Source organism: Leptodactylus fuscus, chromosome 2 (genome assembly GCF_031893055.1).
Source record: "Leptodactylus fuscus isolate aLepFus1 chromosome 2, aLepFus1.hap2, whole genome shotgun sequence".
Classification (NCBI taxonomy): domain Eukaryota; kingdom Metazoa; phylum Chordata; class Amphibia; order Anura; family Leptodactylidae; genus Leptodactylus; species Leptodactylus fuscus.
The window spans coordinates 167,223,180-167,244,109 of NC_134266.1; the positions used below are offsets into that span (position 1 = coordinate 167,223,180).

The 20,930-nt window shown below is 39.6% G+C and overlaps 1 protein-coding gene across 11 annotated transcripts in view; it reads left to right on the forward strand.

The window, feature by feature from the left end:
• DMD (dystrophin) overlaps nt 1-20,930 on the forward strand; it is a 1,873,751-nt gene that overhangs the window by 725,039 nt on the left and 1,127,782 nt on the right. For all 11 annotated transcript variants that reach the window (XM_075265063.1, XM_075265067.1, XM_075265060.1 and 8 more), the window contains 3 exons: nt 10,262-10,363; nt 11,865-11,972; nt 13,327-13,506. In XM_075265063.1, the coding sequence (XP_075121164.1) occupies nt 10,262-10,363; nt 11,865-11,972; nt 13,327-13,506 (390 nt within the window). The remainder of the gene's footprint in view (nt 1-10,261; nt 10,364-11,864; nt 11,973-13,326; nt 13,507-20,930) is intronic.

The following is a 20,930-nucleotide window of genomic DNA, read 5'->3' on the forward strand; positions in this document are numbered from 1 at the left end:
TTACGCTCACATAGTGCTCGTGGCAAGATTTAGACCTGACTTGTTATCCCATTCTTAGAACAGTCGGGAGGAAATTTAACACAACTGTTTATTTTTAGAGATGAGCGAACAGTGTTCTATCGAACACATGTTCGATCGGATATCAGGGTGTTCGCCATGTTCGAATCGAATCGAACACCGCGTGGTAAAGTGCGCCAAAATTCGATTCCCCTCCCACCTTCCCTGGCGCCTTTTTTGCACCAATAACAGCGCAGGGGAGGTGGGACAGGAACTACGACACCGGGGGCATTGAAAAAAATTGGAAAAAGTCATTGGCTGCCGAAATCAGGTGACCTCCATTTTAGACGAATAGTGGATTTCAAATCCGGGTCATATGAGAATGTGAACTTTGTGACTATGAGACAGGGATAGCTGTACAGGCAGGGATAGCTAGGGATAACCTTTATTTAGGGGGGAATGTTATTAAAAATAACTTTTTGGGGCTCTATCGGGTGTGTAATTGTGATTTTTGTGAGATAAACTTTTTCCCATAGGGATGCATTGGCCAGCGCTGATTGGCCGAATTCCGTACTCTGGCCAATCAGTGCTGGCCAATGCATTCTATTAGCTTGATGAAGCAGAGTGTGCACAAGGGTTCAAGCGCACCCTCGGCTCTGATGTAGCAGAGCCGAGGCTGCACAAGGGTTCAAGCGCACCCTCGGCTCTGATGTAGGAGAGCCGAGGGTGCACTTGAACCCTTGTGCACCCTCAGCTCTGCTACATCAGAGCCGAGGGTGTGCTTGAACCCTTGTGCACACTCTGCTTCATCAAGCTAATAGAATGCATTGGCCAGCGCTGATTGGCCAATGTATTCTATTAGCCTGATGAAGTAGAGCTGAATGTGTGTGCTAAGCACACACATTCAGCTCTACTTCATCGGGCTAATAGAATGCATTGGCCAGCGCTGATTGGCCAGAGTACGGAACTCGACCAATCAGCACTGGCTCTGCTGGAGGAGGCGGAGTCTAAGATCGCTCCACACCAGTCTCCATTCAGGTCCGACCTTAGACTCCGCCTCCTCCGGCAGAGCCAGCGCTGATTGGCCGAAGGCTGGCCAATGCATTCCTATGCGAATGCAGAGACTTAGCAGTGCTGAGTCAGTTTTGCTCAACTACACATCTGATGCACACTCGGCACTGCTACATCAGATGTAGCAATCTGATGTAGCAGAGCCGAGGGTGCACTAGAACCCCTGTGCAAACTCAGTTCACGCTAATAGAATGCATTGACCAGCGCTGATTGGCCAATGCATTCTATTAGCCCGATGAAGTAGAGCTGAATGTGTGTGCTAAGCACACTCATTCAGCACTGCTTCATCACGCCAATACAATGCATTAGCCAGTGCTGATTGGCCGAATTCCGTACTCTGGCCAATCAGCGCTGGCTCTGCTGGAGGAGGCGGAGTCTAAGGTCGGACCTGAATGGAGACTGGTGTGGAGCGATCTTAGACTCCGCCTCCTCCAGCAGAGCCAGCGCTGATTGGCCGAATTCCATACTCTGGCCAATCAGCGCTGGCCAATGCATTCTATTAGCCCGATGAAGTAGAGCTGAATGTGTGTGCTAAGCACACACATTCAGCACTGCTTCATCACGCCAATACAATGCATTAGCCAGTGCTGATTGGCCGAATTCCGTACTCTGGCCAATCAGCGCTGGCTCTGCTGGAGGAGGCGGAGTCTAAGGTCGGACCTGAATGGAGACTGGTGTGGAGCGATCTTAGACTCCGCCTCCTCCAGCAGAGCCAGCGCTGATTGGCCGAATTCCGTACTCTGGCCAATCAGCACTGGCTAATGCATTGTATTGGCGTGATGAAGCAGTGCTGAATGTGTGTGCTTAGCACACACATTCAGCTCTACTTCATCGGGCTAATAGAATGCATTGGCCAGCGCTGATTGGCCGAATTCCGTACTCTGGCCAATCAGCACTGGCTAATGCATTGTATTGGCGTGATGAAGCAGTGCTGAATGTGTGTGCTTAGCACACACATTCAGCTCTACTTCATCGGGCTAATAGAATGCATTGGCCAGCGCTGATTGGCCGAATTCCGTACTCTGGCCAATCAGCACTGGCTAATGCATTGTATTGGCGTGATGAAGCAGTGCTGAATGTGTGTGCTTAGCACACACATTCAGCTCTACTTCATCGGGCTAATAGAATGCATTGGCCAGCGCTGATTGGCCAGAGTACGGAATTCGGCCAATCAGCGCTGGCTCTGCTGGAGGAGGCGGAGTCTAAGATCGCTCCACACCAGTCTCCATTCAGGTCCGACCTTAGACTCCGCCTCCTCCAGCAGAGCCAGCGCTGATTGGCCAGAGTACGGAATTCGGCCAATCAGCACTGGCTAATGCATTGTATTGGCCTGATGAAGCAGTGCTGAATGAGTGTGCTTAGCACACACATTCAGTTCTACTTCATCGGGCTAATAGAATGCATTGGCCAATCAGCGCTGGCCAATGCATTCTATTAGCGTGAACTGAGTTTGCACAGGGGTTCTAGTGCACCCTCGGCTCTGCTACATCAGATTGCTACATCTGATGTAGCAGTGCCGAGTGTGCATCAGATGTGTAGTTGAGCAAAACTGACTCAGCACTGCTAAGTCTCTGCATTCGCATAGGAATGCATTGGCCAGCCTTCGGCCAATCAGCGCTGGCTCTGCCGGAGGAGGCGGAGTCTAAGGTCGGACCTGAATGGAGACTGGTGTGGAGCGATCTTAGACTCCGCCTCCTCCAGCAGAGCCAGCGCTGATTGGTCGAGTTCCGTACTCTGGCCAATCAGCACTGGCCAATGCATTTCTATGGGGAAAAGTTAGCTTGCGAAAATCGCAAACTGACAGGGATTTCCATGAAATAAAGTGACTTTTATGCCCCCAGACATGCTTCCCCTGCTGTCCCAGTGTCATTCCAGGGTGTTGGTATCATTTCCTGGGGTGTCATAGTGGACTTGGTGACCCTCCAGACACGAATTTGGGTTTCCCCCTTAACGAGTTTATGTTCCCCATAGACTATAATGGGGTTCGAAACCCATTCGAACACTCGAACAGTGAGCGGCTGTTCGAATCGAATTTCGAACCTCGAACATTTTAGTGTTCGCTCATCTCTATTTATTTTAGTTACATTTCTCTATTTGTTGGGGAAAGGAGGACTGACTTTCATGCTGTACTGTATTCTTTTCTATGTAGAAAAGTTCTGGAAAATGAAGCAATGGTAGAGTCTGGTTTAAACAGTGTACTTATCTGGAGAGTGCAAAATTGTGCACAATAAATTGTAACTACACAACTCTTCAATGTACACCATGATTAGTCATTGTGTTCCAATGTATTCTACATCTCTGTGCATTTCACATAAAGGATTTCATATCCCTCAAATGCAAAATGAGTGTGGTTATTTGTTAGGACTTTTGTTATAAAAATTATGTCAATCAATATTTTAAAGTATAAAACTTTATCAAATGTACAAGTTACAAATCCCTTTTATTCTTCTCGTTTCAATGCAATGAGCGAGGTTTTATGTGACCTTTAGTTTTTCAGTTGGCATATGATGATGTATCACCAAATAGAAGCCTAAAATAGAAGACAGCAGGTGTGCAACTGCCAGCAGTGTAGAATAATTATGGACATTTTCAACTAAGAGCCATTTAAAAAAATTCTTACAGAAAATCCATCATTTCTTTACTGATCACCTTTCAATCATCTGCTTTTTGCCAAAATACCTACAAAACTGCTGACCTTGGCTTGTTATCAGATTTCTAATATAAGATTATTAGACTTTTCTAAGGAGTTTTCATTTTTCTATTGTATCTGTACATTCTAGTCAGTTATTAAATGTGATATATCATGAATTTAAGTCTACTGTAATAAATTAGAGGTTAATATGCAGAAGATACATGTCTTTTTAGTAGTTATTTAGTGGTGTGAGAAGGTGACAGGCAGAGTGCTTTAGTCCAGATATATCAGCTCCAGATTTCTGACATATGTGTGGTCCAGGGCAGATCTGAAGTAGGCGTCAGCTCAGGTGTAGATCCTTGTATTCTTGTATTTGTGTATTCCAGTGCAGTACCATGAGGTGAAAGGAGGTGTATGGCTCTGTCCTCTAACCCTGAGTCCAGTGAGACAATATTGCGCTTGCTTTGTTCGTGTGGCTGGAAGTAAGCCACACGTATAGTTAGGTTATCAGTTCTGTTTAGTTAGTGGCTCAGACGAGCAGGTTTTTTATTTTGTTTTTGCCTGAAGTTAAGGCTTTATTTTATTTGCTCATTTTGTGCCTGAAGTGGATGTTTATTTATTTTCCTATTTTTCTAAATAAACCAGTCTTGCTGCACATTTTGTGTCCCTGTCTTGACTGTTTGGGTCCGCACCACTGCTTCTACTGAGCTAACTTCCCCATAGTAGTTACTGTATGTAGCTATTTATTTAACTTTTTTTTTCTCTTTCATTGATGGCCATATCAAAGACAAACAAGTCCTGTCTTTATCGTTTCTATATAGAGCAGAGCATGGTATATTTGGAATAGGTAGCTGCAATGAATGAAGAGTAAAACATACCTTAGGGAAGTATCATAGCATTTTATAGTCTCCAGGAAGTGATGAAATAGTAAGTAATATAGTACTACAGATTAAGAAGTTACAAGGGAGATATAAACAGAGCTGCATCTGTGTGTATAGTGTTACAATCATACAGCAGAGCAGTTATCTTTCTGTAATCCTTTCAACCCATTCCTGTAACTGGGTTGTTAAAATATATCAACATTGTATTACTAAATGGTGTGTCATTGCCTGCTTTGTTACACTACGAACTTATCTTTAACTGCAATAAAATTATGTTTTAATCATTGTGTTGCTTTCATATCAGAAAAAAAATAGAACACGTTGTGAGATTCAAACAACCTCAAAATGTAAAAAAATGTCCTGGTCCATATTATAATTCAAAATATTGGTATATACATGTTGACTGTAGCTGTATTTCAGAAGATATCTGTTTTTCAACCTCAATTGTTTTTGTAGATTTTAGCTCAGAGCAGGTTGCATACATTCCCCATCATTGCTGCCAATGGTTATTCTGATAAAGTTTATAATGGAAAACCAAAGTGTGTAACAAGATCATATAGGGGACATCATCATCCCCCGATGGGCCCAATTTGGCTCAAAGAAACGCCCCAAAATCTGCATGGGGCCTTAGCCTAAGGACGTGAAGATTTGGAGCTGGTGATGATGAAAGGCCCTATGTATGGTTTGCTTTAGAAGGTTGTGATATTGCGCTAAATTGGATCAAAAGTTTCTCAAAGGAAGAAATTGCATTGCTTAAAGGGTACCTGAAATGTTTTATCAAACTTGCAAATAATGCAGAGTCTTCCTGGGTACAAAGCTCTGTTGATATATGACCCTTCAAAACTGTTCTTTTTTTCCTTGGGATAATCCATCCATTTTGCTTCGACCTTGATCTTCAGTTCACTTAAAGCTAGGGAGTGAGAACATAGTGTGGACCTCTGCCACTAGTTTACTGAGTAACACTTCCCATGAGGCTCAGGACCATACACAGAGCCTCATGCAATTGTCTAAGCATTATATATTATCATTGCTAGTCTTTCACAAGATCCTCTCAACCCATGGGTGAGTCAAACAAGTTAAGTAATTTACATGTTTTTTTTCTCTGCTTGTCTGTTATCACCAACACAGATCTTAGAAAAATACCTCTTTATGCCAGTCAGCATGCACGGAGATGTGAGGAGAGAAGTGCCTTTTCAGCGATAATGTGGATACTGCCTATTACATTCCTGACTCAGCACCAAGGACATATATTGCCTAACAACCACTAGTGAACAGCAGATTTAAAAGATAGGTGCCACCTAGTGGCAAGATTTTCAGAGCAGTTATTAATGTGGAAAACATCAGATTTTTTTTTATGAAAGTGATTTGCAATTATGTTCATGATGGCGTATTCTATGAACTGAGCATAAGTTGTCTGAAAAGTTAGAGACCATTTAACTAAATTGAAGCTGAGTTAAAGTGTAACTAATTGTTTGAACAACTTTTGATTTTCTGCCAGATTTGTAAAATTAACACATTTTGCAAAATAATTTATTAACAAATCTTGGCTCCTTTCTATGAAATTCAGCATTTCTTTCTTCTTTCTCTTGCTTCTTTATTGATGGTTGTACCCTACTTATCGCTACATAAAGTGTAGATTTTTGTGTGTGTAAAGCATGGTATATATCCAACAGTTATATCTCAGGCATTGTATGACATAAAAATTTGCTTCTGGTTTCATATAGAAAGAAAACATTCTTATGGTTGAAAATATTTAATTTAATGTATAGACCCTACCTGGGCACGCCTGTGGGAACCTCCTGGTTAATCACGATATTCTTTGAGACTGTTTGACTCTTATTACTAGCATTCATTGTCTCTTCCCCACCCCCATTCCATTTCCCGTTGTGTCATTCATTGCTTAATTTATGGTTATTTGCAAACACTATTGAATCTTTTATTGGTGATTGTACTGCCACGCTGATTGTTTTTAATGATATATGTTCATTTTTGTCACTTTGAAAATTCAATAAAATGTTATTTACAAAAAAGAAAATATTTAAAGGGATCCTATCATTAAAACTATTTTTTTCTCACTAACACGTCGGAATAGCGTTAAGAAAGGCTATTCTTTTCCTACCTTTAAATGTCTTCACTGCGCCGCCGTTCGGTATAAATCCCAGTTTTCATCGGTATGCAAATTAGTTATTTCGCAGCACTGAGGGTGGGCCCCAGTGGTAGGGCTTTGCCCAAGACCTAGCAGTTTGAAGTCTGTGCCGGAAGAAGAAGTGCGAAGAGGACGCTCCTGAAGAAGATGGAGGCAGTGTTGGAGAGTTCTCTCGCAGCATTTGACCCGCCCCAGTGCTGTGAGAGAACTCCTTTGCATACTGAAGAAAACTGTGATTTATACCGAACGGTGGCAAGGAGAAGACATCTAAAGGTAGGAGAAGAAAAAATTGAGTTTTAATTATAGGATCCCTTTAATTTATATCATAATAATGTATTATTTTATATAATTATAATATTAAATTATGTGTATGCTGTTGCTAAATTTCCTAATTCTGACAGAGTTTTCAACCAGTGATATCCCTGGAAATAGTATAGGTTAAACTGAAACCTCAGTGTGATATAAAAGAGAGAATCTCCTCTTTCATTTGACACCAGTATGTTTCTATGTTGAATAATGCCTATGATTTAACAGTTTGAAATTACACTCAAACTTATTTTCTATGCATTACACACAAGCCTTTTCACAGTGAAAAGCCATGAATAGCTCTCAATAGAGAAGCAAAGAAAGGAATAAAAAAAATGTGCAGGATTTCACAGAAAGGAACCAAAATTTGTTCGTAAAGTATATTAGAAAATGTCCCAAATGCTGCCAAAAAAACTCAAATATTTGAGAGTTCAGTTACAACTATATATTTACAAATTATGGGAACTTGTAGAACAACAAATGTTGTTTCTATTTGGTATGCTTAAGTTTTGTTTCCCTTTTAGAAAGGAAGATATTAGTGCTGTACACTGCCATTCAAAGGTTTAGAGGCACTTAGAAATGTCCTTATTTTTTAATGAAAAGCACAGTGTTTTTCCATGAAGATAACATTAAACGAAGCAGAAATACACTCTATACATTGTTAATGTGGTATTTGACTGTTCTAGCTGCAAACATCTGGTTTTTAATGCAATATCTACATAGATTTATAGAGGCCCATTTCCAGCAACCATAACTCCAGTGTTCTAATGGTACATTGTGTTTGCTAACTGTGTAAGAAAGCTAATTGATGTTTAGAAAACCCTTGAAAACCCTTGTGCAAGTATGTTAGCACAGCTGAAAACAGTTTTGCTGGTTAGAGAAGCTATAAAACTTCCTTTGAGCTAGTTGAGAATCTGGAGCATTACATTTGTTGGTTTGATTAAACTCGCAAAATGGCCAGAAAGGAGAACTTTCATATGAAACTCGACAATCTATTCATGTTCTTAGAAATTAAGGCTATTCCATGTGAGAAATTGACAAGAAACTGAAGATTTCCTACAACAGTGTGTACTACTCCCTTCAGAGAACGGCACAAACAGGCTCTAAGCAGAGTAGAAAGAGAAATGCGAGGCCCCGCTGCACAATTGAGCAACAAGACAAGTACATTAGAGTCTCTAGTTTGAGAAATCGACGGCTCACACGTCTTCAACTGGCAGCTTCATTAAATAATACCCGCAAAACGCCATTGTCAACGTCTACAGTGAAGAGACAACTCCGGGATGCTGCCTTCAGAGCAGAGTGGCAAAGAAAAAGCCATATCTGAGGCTGGCTAATAAAAGGAAAAGATTAATATGGGCAAACGAACACAGACCTTGGACAGAGGAAGATTGGAAAAAGTGTTATGATCAGACGAATCGAAGTTTGAGGTGTTTGGATCACAGATAAGAATATTTGTGAGATGCAGAACCAAAGAAAAGATGCTGGAAGAGCCTGACACCATCTGTCAAGCATGGTGGAGGTGATGTGATGGTCTGGGGTTGCTTTGGTAAAGCTGGTAAAGTGGGAGATTTCTACAAGGTAAAAGGGATTTTCAATAAGGAAGGCTATCACTCCATTTTGCATCACCATGCCATACTCTGTGGACAGCGCTTGATTGGAGCCAATTTCATCCTACAACAGGACAATGACCCAAAGCACACCTCCAAATTATGCAAGAACTATTTAGGGAAGAAGCAGGCAGCTGATATTCTATCTGTAATACAGTAGAGTGGCCAGTGCAATCATTGGATCTCAACCCCATTGAGCTGTTATGGGAGCAGCTTAACCGTATGGTATGCAAAAAGTGCCCATCAAGCCAATCCAACTTGTGGGAGGGGCTTGTGGAAGCACAGGGTGAAATTTCTCCAGATTACCTCAGCAAATTAACAGCTAGAATGCCAAAGGTCTGCAAGGCTGTAATTGCTGCAAATGGAGCCTTATTTCAAATAAAAATCATTATTTCTAACCTTGTCAATGTCTTGACTATATTTTCTATTTATTTTGCAACTCATTTGATAAATAAAAGTGTGAGATTTCATGGAAATGCAAAATTGTCTGGGTGACCCCAAACTTTTGAACGGTAGTGTATATATAATAATAAATATAATAATCAAAATTGAATGGAACTTTATTAGGCATGGCTAATAATAGCTCATCATTTCAGGAGATCATGAAATGATATTTAATTTGTTTGCTCAGTTTTTTAATAAACTCACCCTTGGAAGCCTGATATGTGGTCCTGCATAGTGTGCACATTTTAATAATCTTGTGTGATTATAAATTCGTGGGTGATCCCAAATGCCTAGTATTCTAGTCAGTAGCAGATAAAACAAGAGTTTAATTTACCCTGGAGCATGTTTTTTGCATGAAGTACAAACTTTTTATTGCAAACTTTTACCTTTATTATCTTGTCTTGTTTCAAGATTAAACCGCTTTGCTATGATTAACTATAATGAAAATGATAGTAGACAACTGTAAACAATCTTGCTGTTATACCAATAAACTATGTCAGGCATTTCACATAAGAAATAATAGGGGAAAATGTCAATCTGAGAAAATTTCTGGTTGTATTTTAAAACTAATAATAGTAATTTTAAGTACAATTTTAGTACAGTAGTGCTAAGCAGTCCACAAGTATTTTTTGTATAGTTTTTGATTTCAAACGTTTAAAAGGAACGTGTAATGTGATTTTTACGCCATTAGGGGGCATTCATATGGAGTAACGCGGCGCTGATTTTTACACGAAAACTCGCATAAGAATCAGCGCTGCAAAAGAGAATCTCATTGAGTTCAATGGGTTCCGTTTATCGCGCGTAACACATTGAAATTAATTGGAGGCTTTTTAACCCATTGATTTCAATGTGTTACGCCCATTAAACAGAACCCATTGAAGTCAATGGGATACTGTTTTGCAACGCTGATTCTTACACGAGTTATCGTGCAAGAATCGGCGCCACATTACTCCGTGTGAATGCCCCTTAAAGTAGTCCCATCATAGGCAAGATGAAGTAATTCCCTTTCTATTGGTGCCCCTTTGTAATCTTTCTGTTGCAGCAAAGTAACGTTATAACTGTCACGCTTATAACTCATGTCGTGTGGATGCAGGGTTAGTGTTGGCTCAGAGGAAATCATTTTCTGCCTTGAATATCATTATGTGTAATCATTTTTCCAACAATGTCTTATTTTCAGAGTTTGGGAGATCGCTGGGCTGCCATTTGTAGATGGACAGAGGACAGATGGATACTTCTACAAGAAATTCTTCTAAAATGGCAACAGTTTGCAGAAGAGCAGGTTAGTTATCGCAGTATACTATACTTTATCTACTCATGACAACTATACAACCAAATTATTTTGAACCCCTGTAAAAGACACTCTCCTTGGGAACAGTTCCGCACCTCCCATGAGGCGACCTGAAGCAAGTGCTTCAGGCGGCGCTATGTCAGGGCCTCAGGGAGGGCGGCATTTTTGCTTCCCTAAGCCAGTCCAGGACAAGCTGTCCTGGACTGGCTTAGCACCGAGCGGCGGTTTGGGGAGGCCACTGGAGCAGTGCTGCTCCAGCAGCCTCCCCTCACGCTCAGGAAGAGAGCAGGCAGTCTCCGGACCTTTTCTCTGCCGGCGAACGGTGCTAAGCCCCGCCCCCTTCGCGCGTCAACGCCCCTCCGCTAAGCCACGCCCCCTCCTCCCGAGGGGGGGGCGCTTTCTGTAGTTCGCCTCGGGCGGCGAAAGGGGAAGGTTCACCCCTGCTTGGGAAGACCACTTTAAATATCCTGTAGACCAAATATTTCTGTGGCAGAATGCTTACAGTCTCTAATGTCATATAACTACTGCCTTTACAAAAAAGAGTACACTGTAAAAGATGAGAGGATATCTCAAAGTGGACTACTTAATATTAACTTTGGTTCCCTTTAGTATTCTAGACATGATGAATGGAAATTCCATTCAAAAATGAAAACTCAATTTGTACATGGCATACTATTTTTGCATTTTTGTACAGTATAAAATCTTTGTAGTTTATTTGCTGATTTCCATGGCACAATATTATCATTAACTGTGTAAGTTACCTAAGCTCCATCTTCAAGTGCATTTTAAACCCTTGCCAACATGCACTGCAATAGAACTGTGTAATCAAGAAGCTCATTAATATTTACTGGACTGTGAACACTAGCGAAGAATGTTGTGCGGTTATCCCTTCATCAGCTTAAAGCATAGTTCCAGTTCTAAACAACTGTTCATAAATGAATACAACAAGTGATAATAAGAAACTTTGTACTATGTCTTACGAAAGAAATGTTTTCTTCTCCATTTTTCAACTAGTTACTTTCAACATAATATTCTGTGCACCTGCATGCAGAAGACGGAAAGCTGTCAGACCGGGTCCGGCCGTGAGCGCTGGCGAGCGTTTTATGCTCTCCGCCACAAAACCGTTTTTTTTTTAAACGGACACAGAGTACTGCATGTCCGACTCTGTGTCGGGTTTAAAAAAAAAAAATGGTTTCGCAGTGGAGAGCATAAAACGCTCGCCGGCGCTCACGGCCGGACATCTTTTAAACCCATTCAAATGAATGGGTATGAAAGAGTCCTGCAGCTTTCCGTCTCCTGCTCTGTTTTGTGCAGGAAACGGAAACCTGTATGAACGGAGACCGGGCGCAGATGTGAACGAGCCCTGATGATGAAATATTAAATATGTATTTCAGTAAAAAAAAAAAAAAGTCTTGTAAACCTGTTACAGATCTTATTTTAGATACTTATTACTTCATATTATCTTTATTATGTATTCTTTGTTATATTTTAGTGTCGATTTGATGCCTGGCTAACAGAAAAAGAAGAGGCTGTCAACTTAATCCACAAAACAGATTTTAAGGATCAAAATGAAATGCTCGATAGCCTTAGGAAATTAGCGGTATATTTTTATTTAATATTTTTGTAGTTTTGTACTTATTTGATCTTTTTACTTCAGTAGGCTGAAGTTTTTAAATGAAGATTAATTGTTATTTTACAATATCTATTTTTCTGTGATAGGAATTTTTGGCCTAATTTCTTTTTGTACAAATGATTGTCTTATTATGATTTTTATTACTTGCTCACACTGTGATCAAGCATGCTACTTCTTCTTTGTGTTCATTCATGTTGTGCTTTAGCGTTCTTTAATGAGTTTCTATTAATTGCAAACAAAACACATTGAAAGCACTCGCTTTAATCTTGACTCGCAATGTACACTTAGTAGAGAATAAAATATGAAACATAAAGAGCAGGTTTATAGGAAATAATACACTACACATATTATTGAATCAGAACTATTAAGGAGTATTCTAGCTTGAGAAAATAACTCTTATTGTTTGTATGATGAAAGTTTATAGACTAACTAAAATGGCCACTATGCATTGCGCAAAAAAAGTGGCATTTTGAGTCAGTGTGACGTTCTAACACCACTGGATATCTCTGCTTACTCTGAATCTTTGCTTATTTCAAGTGGATAAAAGTCAGTCCAAGATCATATGAAAAACAGTCCATGGTCACACAAGTGCACAGCTTGTTATAGTCACAGCACAGTATTCAGAGCTCTGTCTTGTAATAAGCTGTTCACCTGTGCAATAGGATCATGCACTGTCCATCACATGACCATGGACTTATTTTTATACACTGGAAGTGAACAAAAAATTATAGCAAGCAGAAATCTAGAAAACCATAAGCAATTGATACAGGAAGAATTTCACTATAGAAGCCGTAGCATTTATTTTCTGAAACTGAACAACCCTTTCAAATACAGATCAGTAGATAGATAGATAGATAGATAGATAGATAGATAGATATGCTAGAAGGCCAGATGTATGTAGATGATATCTAAACACCACACTTATATCAGCCTGTTGACCATCCAACACCCCCACCGATCAGCTGATCTCAACTGCCATTGGGTATTGGAACTGTAACAGTGAACAACATTGTTTATTTAAGATTCCATAGTTTCTGAATAGAAATGCTTGATTTTCCTATTTCTTATGTTATTCTAGTAAGTACAGTCTGTTATTTTCACTGTTATCTATATTTCAGTTTGTACAATAGAGGAATCTCAGCTGCACTAAAAGTATCAAGGTCAAAAAAGCTAACTATAGAAAATAAAAGTGTCATATAGGCTATCTCCTGTGGGAATAAACCAAGAGGCTTCTAGATAATAAATAAAGTATTTGTAAGTAAAAAAAAAAAAAAAACAATTTATTTTCCATAATGGATATTGAAATTCTTTTTTTTCATAGATCTTGAAAGGAGAACTAGAAATGAAAAAGAAGACAATGGAAACACTGTACTCTCTAAGTCAGGATCTCATCTGCTCTTTAAAAAATACAGCAGTGTCTCAGAAACATGATGCACGGTTAGATGACTTTGCTAAGAGGTGGGATAATGTTGTACAGAAGCTGGAGAACACTACCAGGCAGGTATGTATATTATTCATATATATATATTTTTTTTTATTTCAATAGCTTAGAAGAAACATGTTCTTAAGATTTTTTTTTAAATCACTTTTATTCTGAAATTATGATTTACATTTTTTTTTCTTTTATTAAAACAGTAACACTGGGAGGTCAGACATATATAGACACAAATTGGATAGATAGGATATAATTATATGATAATTTATCACAAGTCTTGAGAAAAGCAGCCTGACTTGTAATACCCATATCTGAATACAAAACGCTCACGGGCGCTAAATTTTCAAACCCATTCACTTTAATAACTGACTGCAGGGTTTCTGTCCCTTGTCCAGTTTCTCAGGGTAGAAGAGGGAAACCCAGCTGGATTGCCTAAAGCGCACACGGGCACAGGTGTGAACCCCCCCCCTAAGTGACGATACATCTGGAGATTGCCGTAGATCATTGTAGAAGCTCTAATACTTTAAGATTATTGTACTTATTTTCTAATGTTCTAAAAGGGTACCAGGAAACAAAATAACACCAGCTATACTGTACGTCCCTTGAAGTCATAATGCAAATCATGATGGGATTTGTTTACATGCTTTTAATTCATGTAATATGAAATATCAGTTGTAAACTTTTATATATGCATGGGATTCACTTATTTTAGCAACAGGCTCAATACTGATCAACAGAGTAAATGGGCAGGGAGGACATGACCCACCGTAAGGGGTAGGGTAAAGTGCCCCAGAATTGTGTTTCCATCTATGGGCTGTATTTAGACTTTGCGACCCTGGCCATGTGAATGTAATTACAATCATTGCAGGTCAATCATAGATTCTCTCTATTAGCAAGTTGTACCAAGAGATGCAATGGCCCAGTCAGATCTGAACCCAACAGATGCTTTGAAGGGAAATTAAGAGAAACCACAAAACTCAATGAACTGAATAAACATTGCAAATAAAAGTGGAACAAAATTCAGAACAATTTGAGAGACATATAAAGTCATGTAGAAAACCGTTACTTCAAGTTGCTGCAACTAAAGATGGTTCTAGAAGCTATCGGTTCATGGGGTGTACTTAGTTTTTCACACATGGCTTTTCCATTTGAGCTTAGGTGGAATCTGCAGTTTGTTCATCTGAGGTTGTATTAACCTAACTGTTAGATCTACCTAAGGACCAGATGTTTTTTATTATATCATAAACCCTGATATGTATAACCATAGCGTTGTTTTTCACATGGCTTTACTACCATGCAATGCAAAATTGCAGTAGATAACTATATATAAAAATAAAACATTGTGGTGTGAAAACAAAAACTAAGCTGCAGAGATACATCTAAAAATGCTAATAATGGTAATAAAGTTAGTAACATGTACAATGTATTGTCATTATTGAAAATAAAGCAGAATAATATGAACCTGTCACATGGAAAATACTGTTCAATCTGCAGTCAGTGGGCTATAGAACATAAGTTGCTGTGCAGATTGATCGAGTTTTGTGTGAAAAGATTCAATATAACTTGTTATTATACCATCTATCCTGAACAGTAAAGGAGACGGCCCTATGTATGGATCACAGTATCAGAGTCTTAGAGGGCAGACTGTCAATCACTTATAGGACAGGACCGCCCCCCTGACTTCTCAACATAACAGAAATAGCAGATATTGTAATAGATAAATGACAGATTATGCAAAATCTTTTGATACAATTATATACATCAGTTTTCTCAGCTCCACATGCTCTGTAACATCTATCGTCAGATCTATGATCACCTATTTCCCCATGGTGTGACTATATTATCGACCACCATGGGCTGTGAGAGGGTAGACATGCTTACATGCCCACCAATGACATCAAGCTTTACTGGCAGAACATCATGACAAAGAGGGTAGTGGTCTTTGATAAGGGATATAACCAAAGGTATGGCTCTAAGGAAAGCGGGCCCTGCTCTCAAAAGTTTGCAAGCTATGAGGTGGAAGGGGTGACCAAAGAGGGCATAGACATCTAATGCCAGAAAACACATCAAAATCAATTTATAGCACAGCCAAAACTATATCCTGCCTGCCCTCTCCCTATACATTGAATTACACCTGTGTATCTTATTTCTAACTCCAATGTACGCTTTCTATGAATTATATTAACCCTTAAATCCAACACATTGCTTTGGCTTTACTAACAGCACTGCCCTCTGCCCAGACACTGTATTAACCTTTTAATTCCACACATGACAATGCAATCTTCATGGCATTCTTTCTATACATTGTATTAAAAGACATGTCATCAATATTATATCTATGATGGTCTGAAACCACAGGGCGAAAGGGTAGGCATATTTTTTTAAAACATCTAATGTTTCCTATTCTTCATTACTACTCCAAAGGTAGAGGTGACTTAACCTATTCTGAACAAACTTGTTCAAAACCAAATTTTCTAAAGGTTTTAGATTCTAAGAAAACTGAAACTTTTGTCATTCATCTCGATAAACTTTAAAATTCACTTGCTTTTTACACTATGTTTGGGAATGCACATTATTTTAATCACTTTAATCCAAATTTTATGAGAGAAAACAGATCCGCACTTTTGATTTTGTTTTCTCGCTGTAGCATACACTATATAGCAAAGAAATATTTTATAGTCTTTTAGACTGGGAATATTTAATATATATATTATTATTATTATTATTATTTTTAATTATTTACTTTTATATGTGTATTAGGGAAAAGGGGGTGATTTCACTTTTTTTTAGTTCTTTTTTCATTTTTTTTTTTTAAATTACTATTATTTTTAGACTTCCTAGGGGTCTTGAACCCCAGAGAGTCTGATTACTAATTCAGTACAATGCTAATGCATTGCAGTGTGTTGAGAAATACCAATGCATATATTACAGGCTGCCTGATGCAGACTGTAACAGAAGCAATGAAATGACAAGCCTTACTATGATGTATCATTACTATGATAGCTCTTGGCTATCATAGTAATGGATTGCTAGCCACAAATCTCACTCCCATGGCAAGCGATCCACTCAAAAATGGTGATGCCCATGCGCTGCTGGGAAAATGATGCCCCAGTCGACTTTGATGAAGGAGTTAGGTAGGTTAATGCCTTTGATCAGTATGGGTAATTGCTTATGAGTCTCCAGTATATATTACAGTGAAGACATATTGACTATGGTGACCATCATATATAAATACCCTAAGTCCACCGTAACAGTCCAGCCAATTTTGGGAAAGGGTTAAACAAGCATTTTGTATCCCAAAACCTACCTTCCACTGGCCTACCATCCATTGTCATACACAAAACATTTTCTATCACTTTGACATTACTTTGTCTGTGTTTTCTATAAAGTCCTATGAATACACTATGTTTACACCAATTAAACTCTGAAATTTAATGAATTTATTTGACCTGAAATAAACACAAAATAAAACAAATCTTGAGAGGTGAGCCCATCTTTATCTAAGATGTCATTCACATGTCGCATCATCGGATATGTGAGGTCTGTGCTCTTCCCGAACAGTACCCCATACTGCAGGTTGTTGATGTCAGTGATGGATCCACTTTTCATGTCTGTGTAAAGCAGGACAACGTTTTTATTTTTAATCTCATGTTCTATATTTTGCATGTCTCTGGGTCAGCAGACTACTGATGACATTCTTGTGCATCAGAATCAGTGGGGAAAAAGTGTTTCCATTATTGTTTTGTGGATACTCATAGAAAAAAACCCAAGGATGTCTGAATAAACACCTTGAAATGAATTGGTATATTTGGTATCAGCGGACAATGCGTATGTCACACGCACGTGTTTTTTTCCTTTCTGTCATTTCAGTTTACATGCACATGATATGTCACACACATTCATGTGAATAAAGCCTAAGAGTGTTGGTATAACAAATAGGGAAATCCCAGTAACAGAGCTCAATTAGTTTTGCAGACTTGTATGAAAGGAAATTGCAATGTCCACTTCTATAAAGCTGATGCAGTACTGTCTACAGAGGCCTACTATAATTATTGCCAAAAGGTTCCTTCAGGGCTCGATAACGAACTCATACAATATTACTTCAGAGACTGTAGCAGACTAAAATGGGTATTACTTTTTGTTTCTGTGAAATCTTAATAAAAGCTAAGCAGGCTTAATTTCTATTTTATGCAGCTATTGGAAGAGAATAAGCACTAATGCTCGGATAGTGTATTCCTTCATGCAGAGATATTTAAATAAACATCAGATGGAGAAGAAAGTGGTTTCCTGAAAGGTGCTATCAGAGCACAAATAACTACTACTATTTGCAGCTTTACGGCTTCATGGAGGCCTGACTCATCTGTGTTAAATGTGGTCTTACAATATACCCAACAGCTTCAGCAAACAAAGTGAATGTTAAATTCTTTATCAGTGATCAACAATTTCTCAGCCAACCAAAGAGATTCAGAGACCATAAATAATGTGTAACGATGACTAGGATTGTGGCCAGACTCATCCAGTATCTTAATAGTATTATATAAATTAAAATATCACCAACACGCTCTGTTATATTATATATCATGGAAAGACTGGACTGATGATACTATTATAATAATAATAAGAGGAGTTCCATGACCTGAAGAAATTAGCCCATTTAAAATTGATTTAAAAAAAATGGTTTAAAATAGTTCAATTATTGTAAAAATGCTTGAAAATTACAAGTGAAAAGACACACCAGTCTTTATAAATTTCCCCTGGTACATTAATAATGGGTTCTCGGTAGGGATGAACTGATTCGATTAGAAGCGGATTCAACCCGAATTTTAAAAAAGTTCCAAGCTTGACTCGGACCTGAAACTTTTGGGGTTCACCACCCACAAAAAACTATTCTACCATGGGGTTTTATCAAAGTATTTTAAATGGAGGAGCAAGTGAGTAAAAATTACAGTTATAATCATCTTTCCTCAACTCACCTGGGCATCTGGCAATCCCCCAACATTATCCCCAGGCCTCTGACTTACATCATGTGCCCCAGGGTCGCTGCTGAGGCCTATGATTGCTGTGGGGCACGTCATGTGGGGCCTGTTGATGTCATGATGCTATGGCCCAGCATCATTACATCAGTGCACCAATATAACCACTGAAGCCCAATCATACGCCTCAGCAATGATCCTGGGAAGTTTGATTTCAGTCTTATGGAATCAAGACGATGCTGGCAGGGCTGCCAGATGCCACAAGGATGTCCAGGAAAGATATAACATATTTTTATTTTTCCTCCCTCCCCTGGGACTCCACTTATTCTGGGGTCTGAGAATAACCTATATTATAATAAATGTAATTTCGGCTCATGTTAAACAAGTTTGGCCCAAAACAAATCAGAGGGCCGAAAATCATGAATATTTTATTAAACAAATCTCATGAATTTCACCCATTCCTAGTGCTCAGCTGTTTTGAGAGAAGAGTTGGGGACACTGGAGCTGATTTTTTTTAAATCTTTTTTTTTTTTTTTTTAATGTAGATTGTGAGCCCCACATAGAGCTCACAATGTACATTTTTCCCTATCAATATGTCTTTGGAATATGGGATGGAAATCCATGCAAACATGGGGAGAACATACAAACTCCTTGCAGATGGTTTTTTGCCCTTGGTGGGATTTGAACACCAGGACCCAGCGCTGCAAGTCTGCAGTGCTAACCACTGAGCCACCGTGTGGCCCCAACTGGAGCTGATTTATTAATCGTTTTTCTCCTGATCGTGCGGTGTTTGTTTCCGTGGCTTTTGCAGCTTTTTTTTTTTTATATACCTTGTGCAAAATGTATTAACTTTGTGCACCATTTTTATAGAGATTTGCATCTGTTGGGCCTTTTTAAAACTTGACAATGTGGGAAGTTTTTACATCTACGAAAAAGTATATGGCTTAACAAAAAACATTTTGCATGAAACATAGTATAATTAATTGTATTGTACATAATCTAATATCTATGAAGCACAAAAAAAGAAAATAGCAATGTTGGTTTGGGTACACCGAGCCAAAAACATGAAAATACATGGTTAACTTTGGACCGAGAAGCTCCTACACATGACAAAGTGACATTTTTTTTTAACTTTTATGAGCATACTGTAATATTTTCATTTTGCGTATGTTGATACATTGTTAGTTTATCCTTTAAGTACAATGAAAACATGGTAATAGCTTTATAAATTCTTTACCATGAGCTCTTGTATTTTCTTTTCTGAACAACGTATCTGTAAGAATGCATAGAAATTTGTTGTATCTTACATGTCACCTAAGGTTTTCATGTTCAAGGAGGCGATTTCTGGTAAATGTTTGTTTTCTATTCAGTTAGTTCAATGTCACTGACTCTACCTCACATTACTATTACTTTGTTGCTTTATTTGAGGAAGTACTGTTTTGTGCTGTATTATGCCAAACTGTGTAAGAGTAGTTAAAGAGGACCTTTCATCAGATTGGGCACAGGCAGTTCTATATACTGCTGGAAAGCCGACAGTGCGCTGAATTCAGCACACTGTCAGCTTTCCTGATCTGTGCCCTGGTTAAAGCGCTATCGGTCCCGGTACCGTAGCTCTTTACAGTCAGAAGGGCGTTTCTGACAGTCAGTCAGGAACGTTCTTCTCCACAGCATCGCCTATCACGCTGTAGAGTGTGAGCGGGGGGAACGCCCCCTCCCTCTGCTCACAGTGCTTGTCCATAGATGAGTATTATCAGGAGGGGAGGGGTGCGTTCCTCCCCGCTCAAACTGTACAGCGCAATAGGTGCTGCTGTGGAGAAGGACGTTCCTGGCTGACTGTCAGAAACACCCTTCTGACTGTAAAGCACTATGGTACCGGGACCGATAGCACTTTTCCCGGGGCACAGATCGGGAAAGCCGATAGTGCACTGAATTCAGCGCTCGGCTATCCAGCAGTATATGGAACTGCCTGTGCCCAATCTGATGAAAGGTCCTCTTTAAGTGTTGTAGAAACCGTGATGTGCCCAGGTACTAATTTACATATGTTTTGTAAATTAAAGGGGTATTCCCACGTCGCATACTCACCAGTCTTTGCTGCTGTAAAATCTTCTTTCTTCCTGCTTTGTTGCGTCATTGGTGGGCGGGGTTACATATGCAAAGCCAGCGGCGAGAAAACATTGCTTCTATGCCACTGGCCCTGCGTGTGCGCTCCCGATGCAGCTAGGCATCAGACGTACAGCCTTCACAATGCAATACAGACCTGGCATCCGCTGTAATAGAGAGGCGGATGCCGGGGAGTGTAGACGCCGGCATAGGTGCCTGCAACATCGTTACGCTCCTGCCCTGCATGAAGCCAGCAGCAGCAGGAGCGATGCTGCTATTCCGCTCCTCCCCCCCTTCCCAAATAGCAGCATCGCTCCTGCTGCTGCTGGCTTCATGCAGGGCAGGAGCGTAGCGATGTTGCAGGCACCTGTGCCGGCGTCTACACTCCCCGGCATCCACCTCTCTATTACAGCGGAT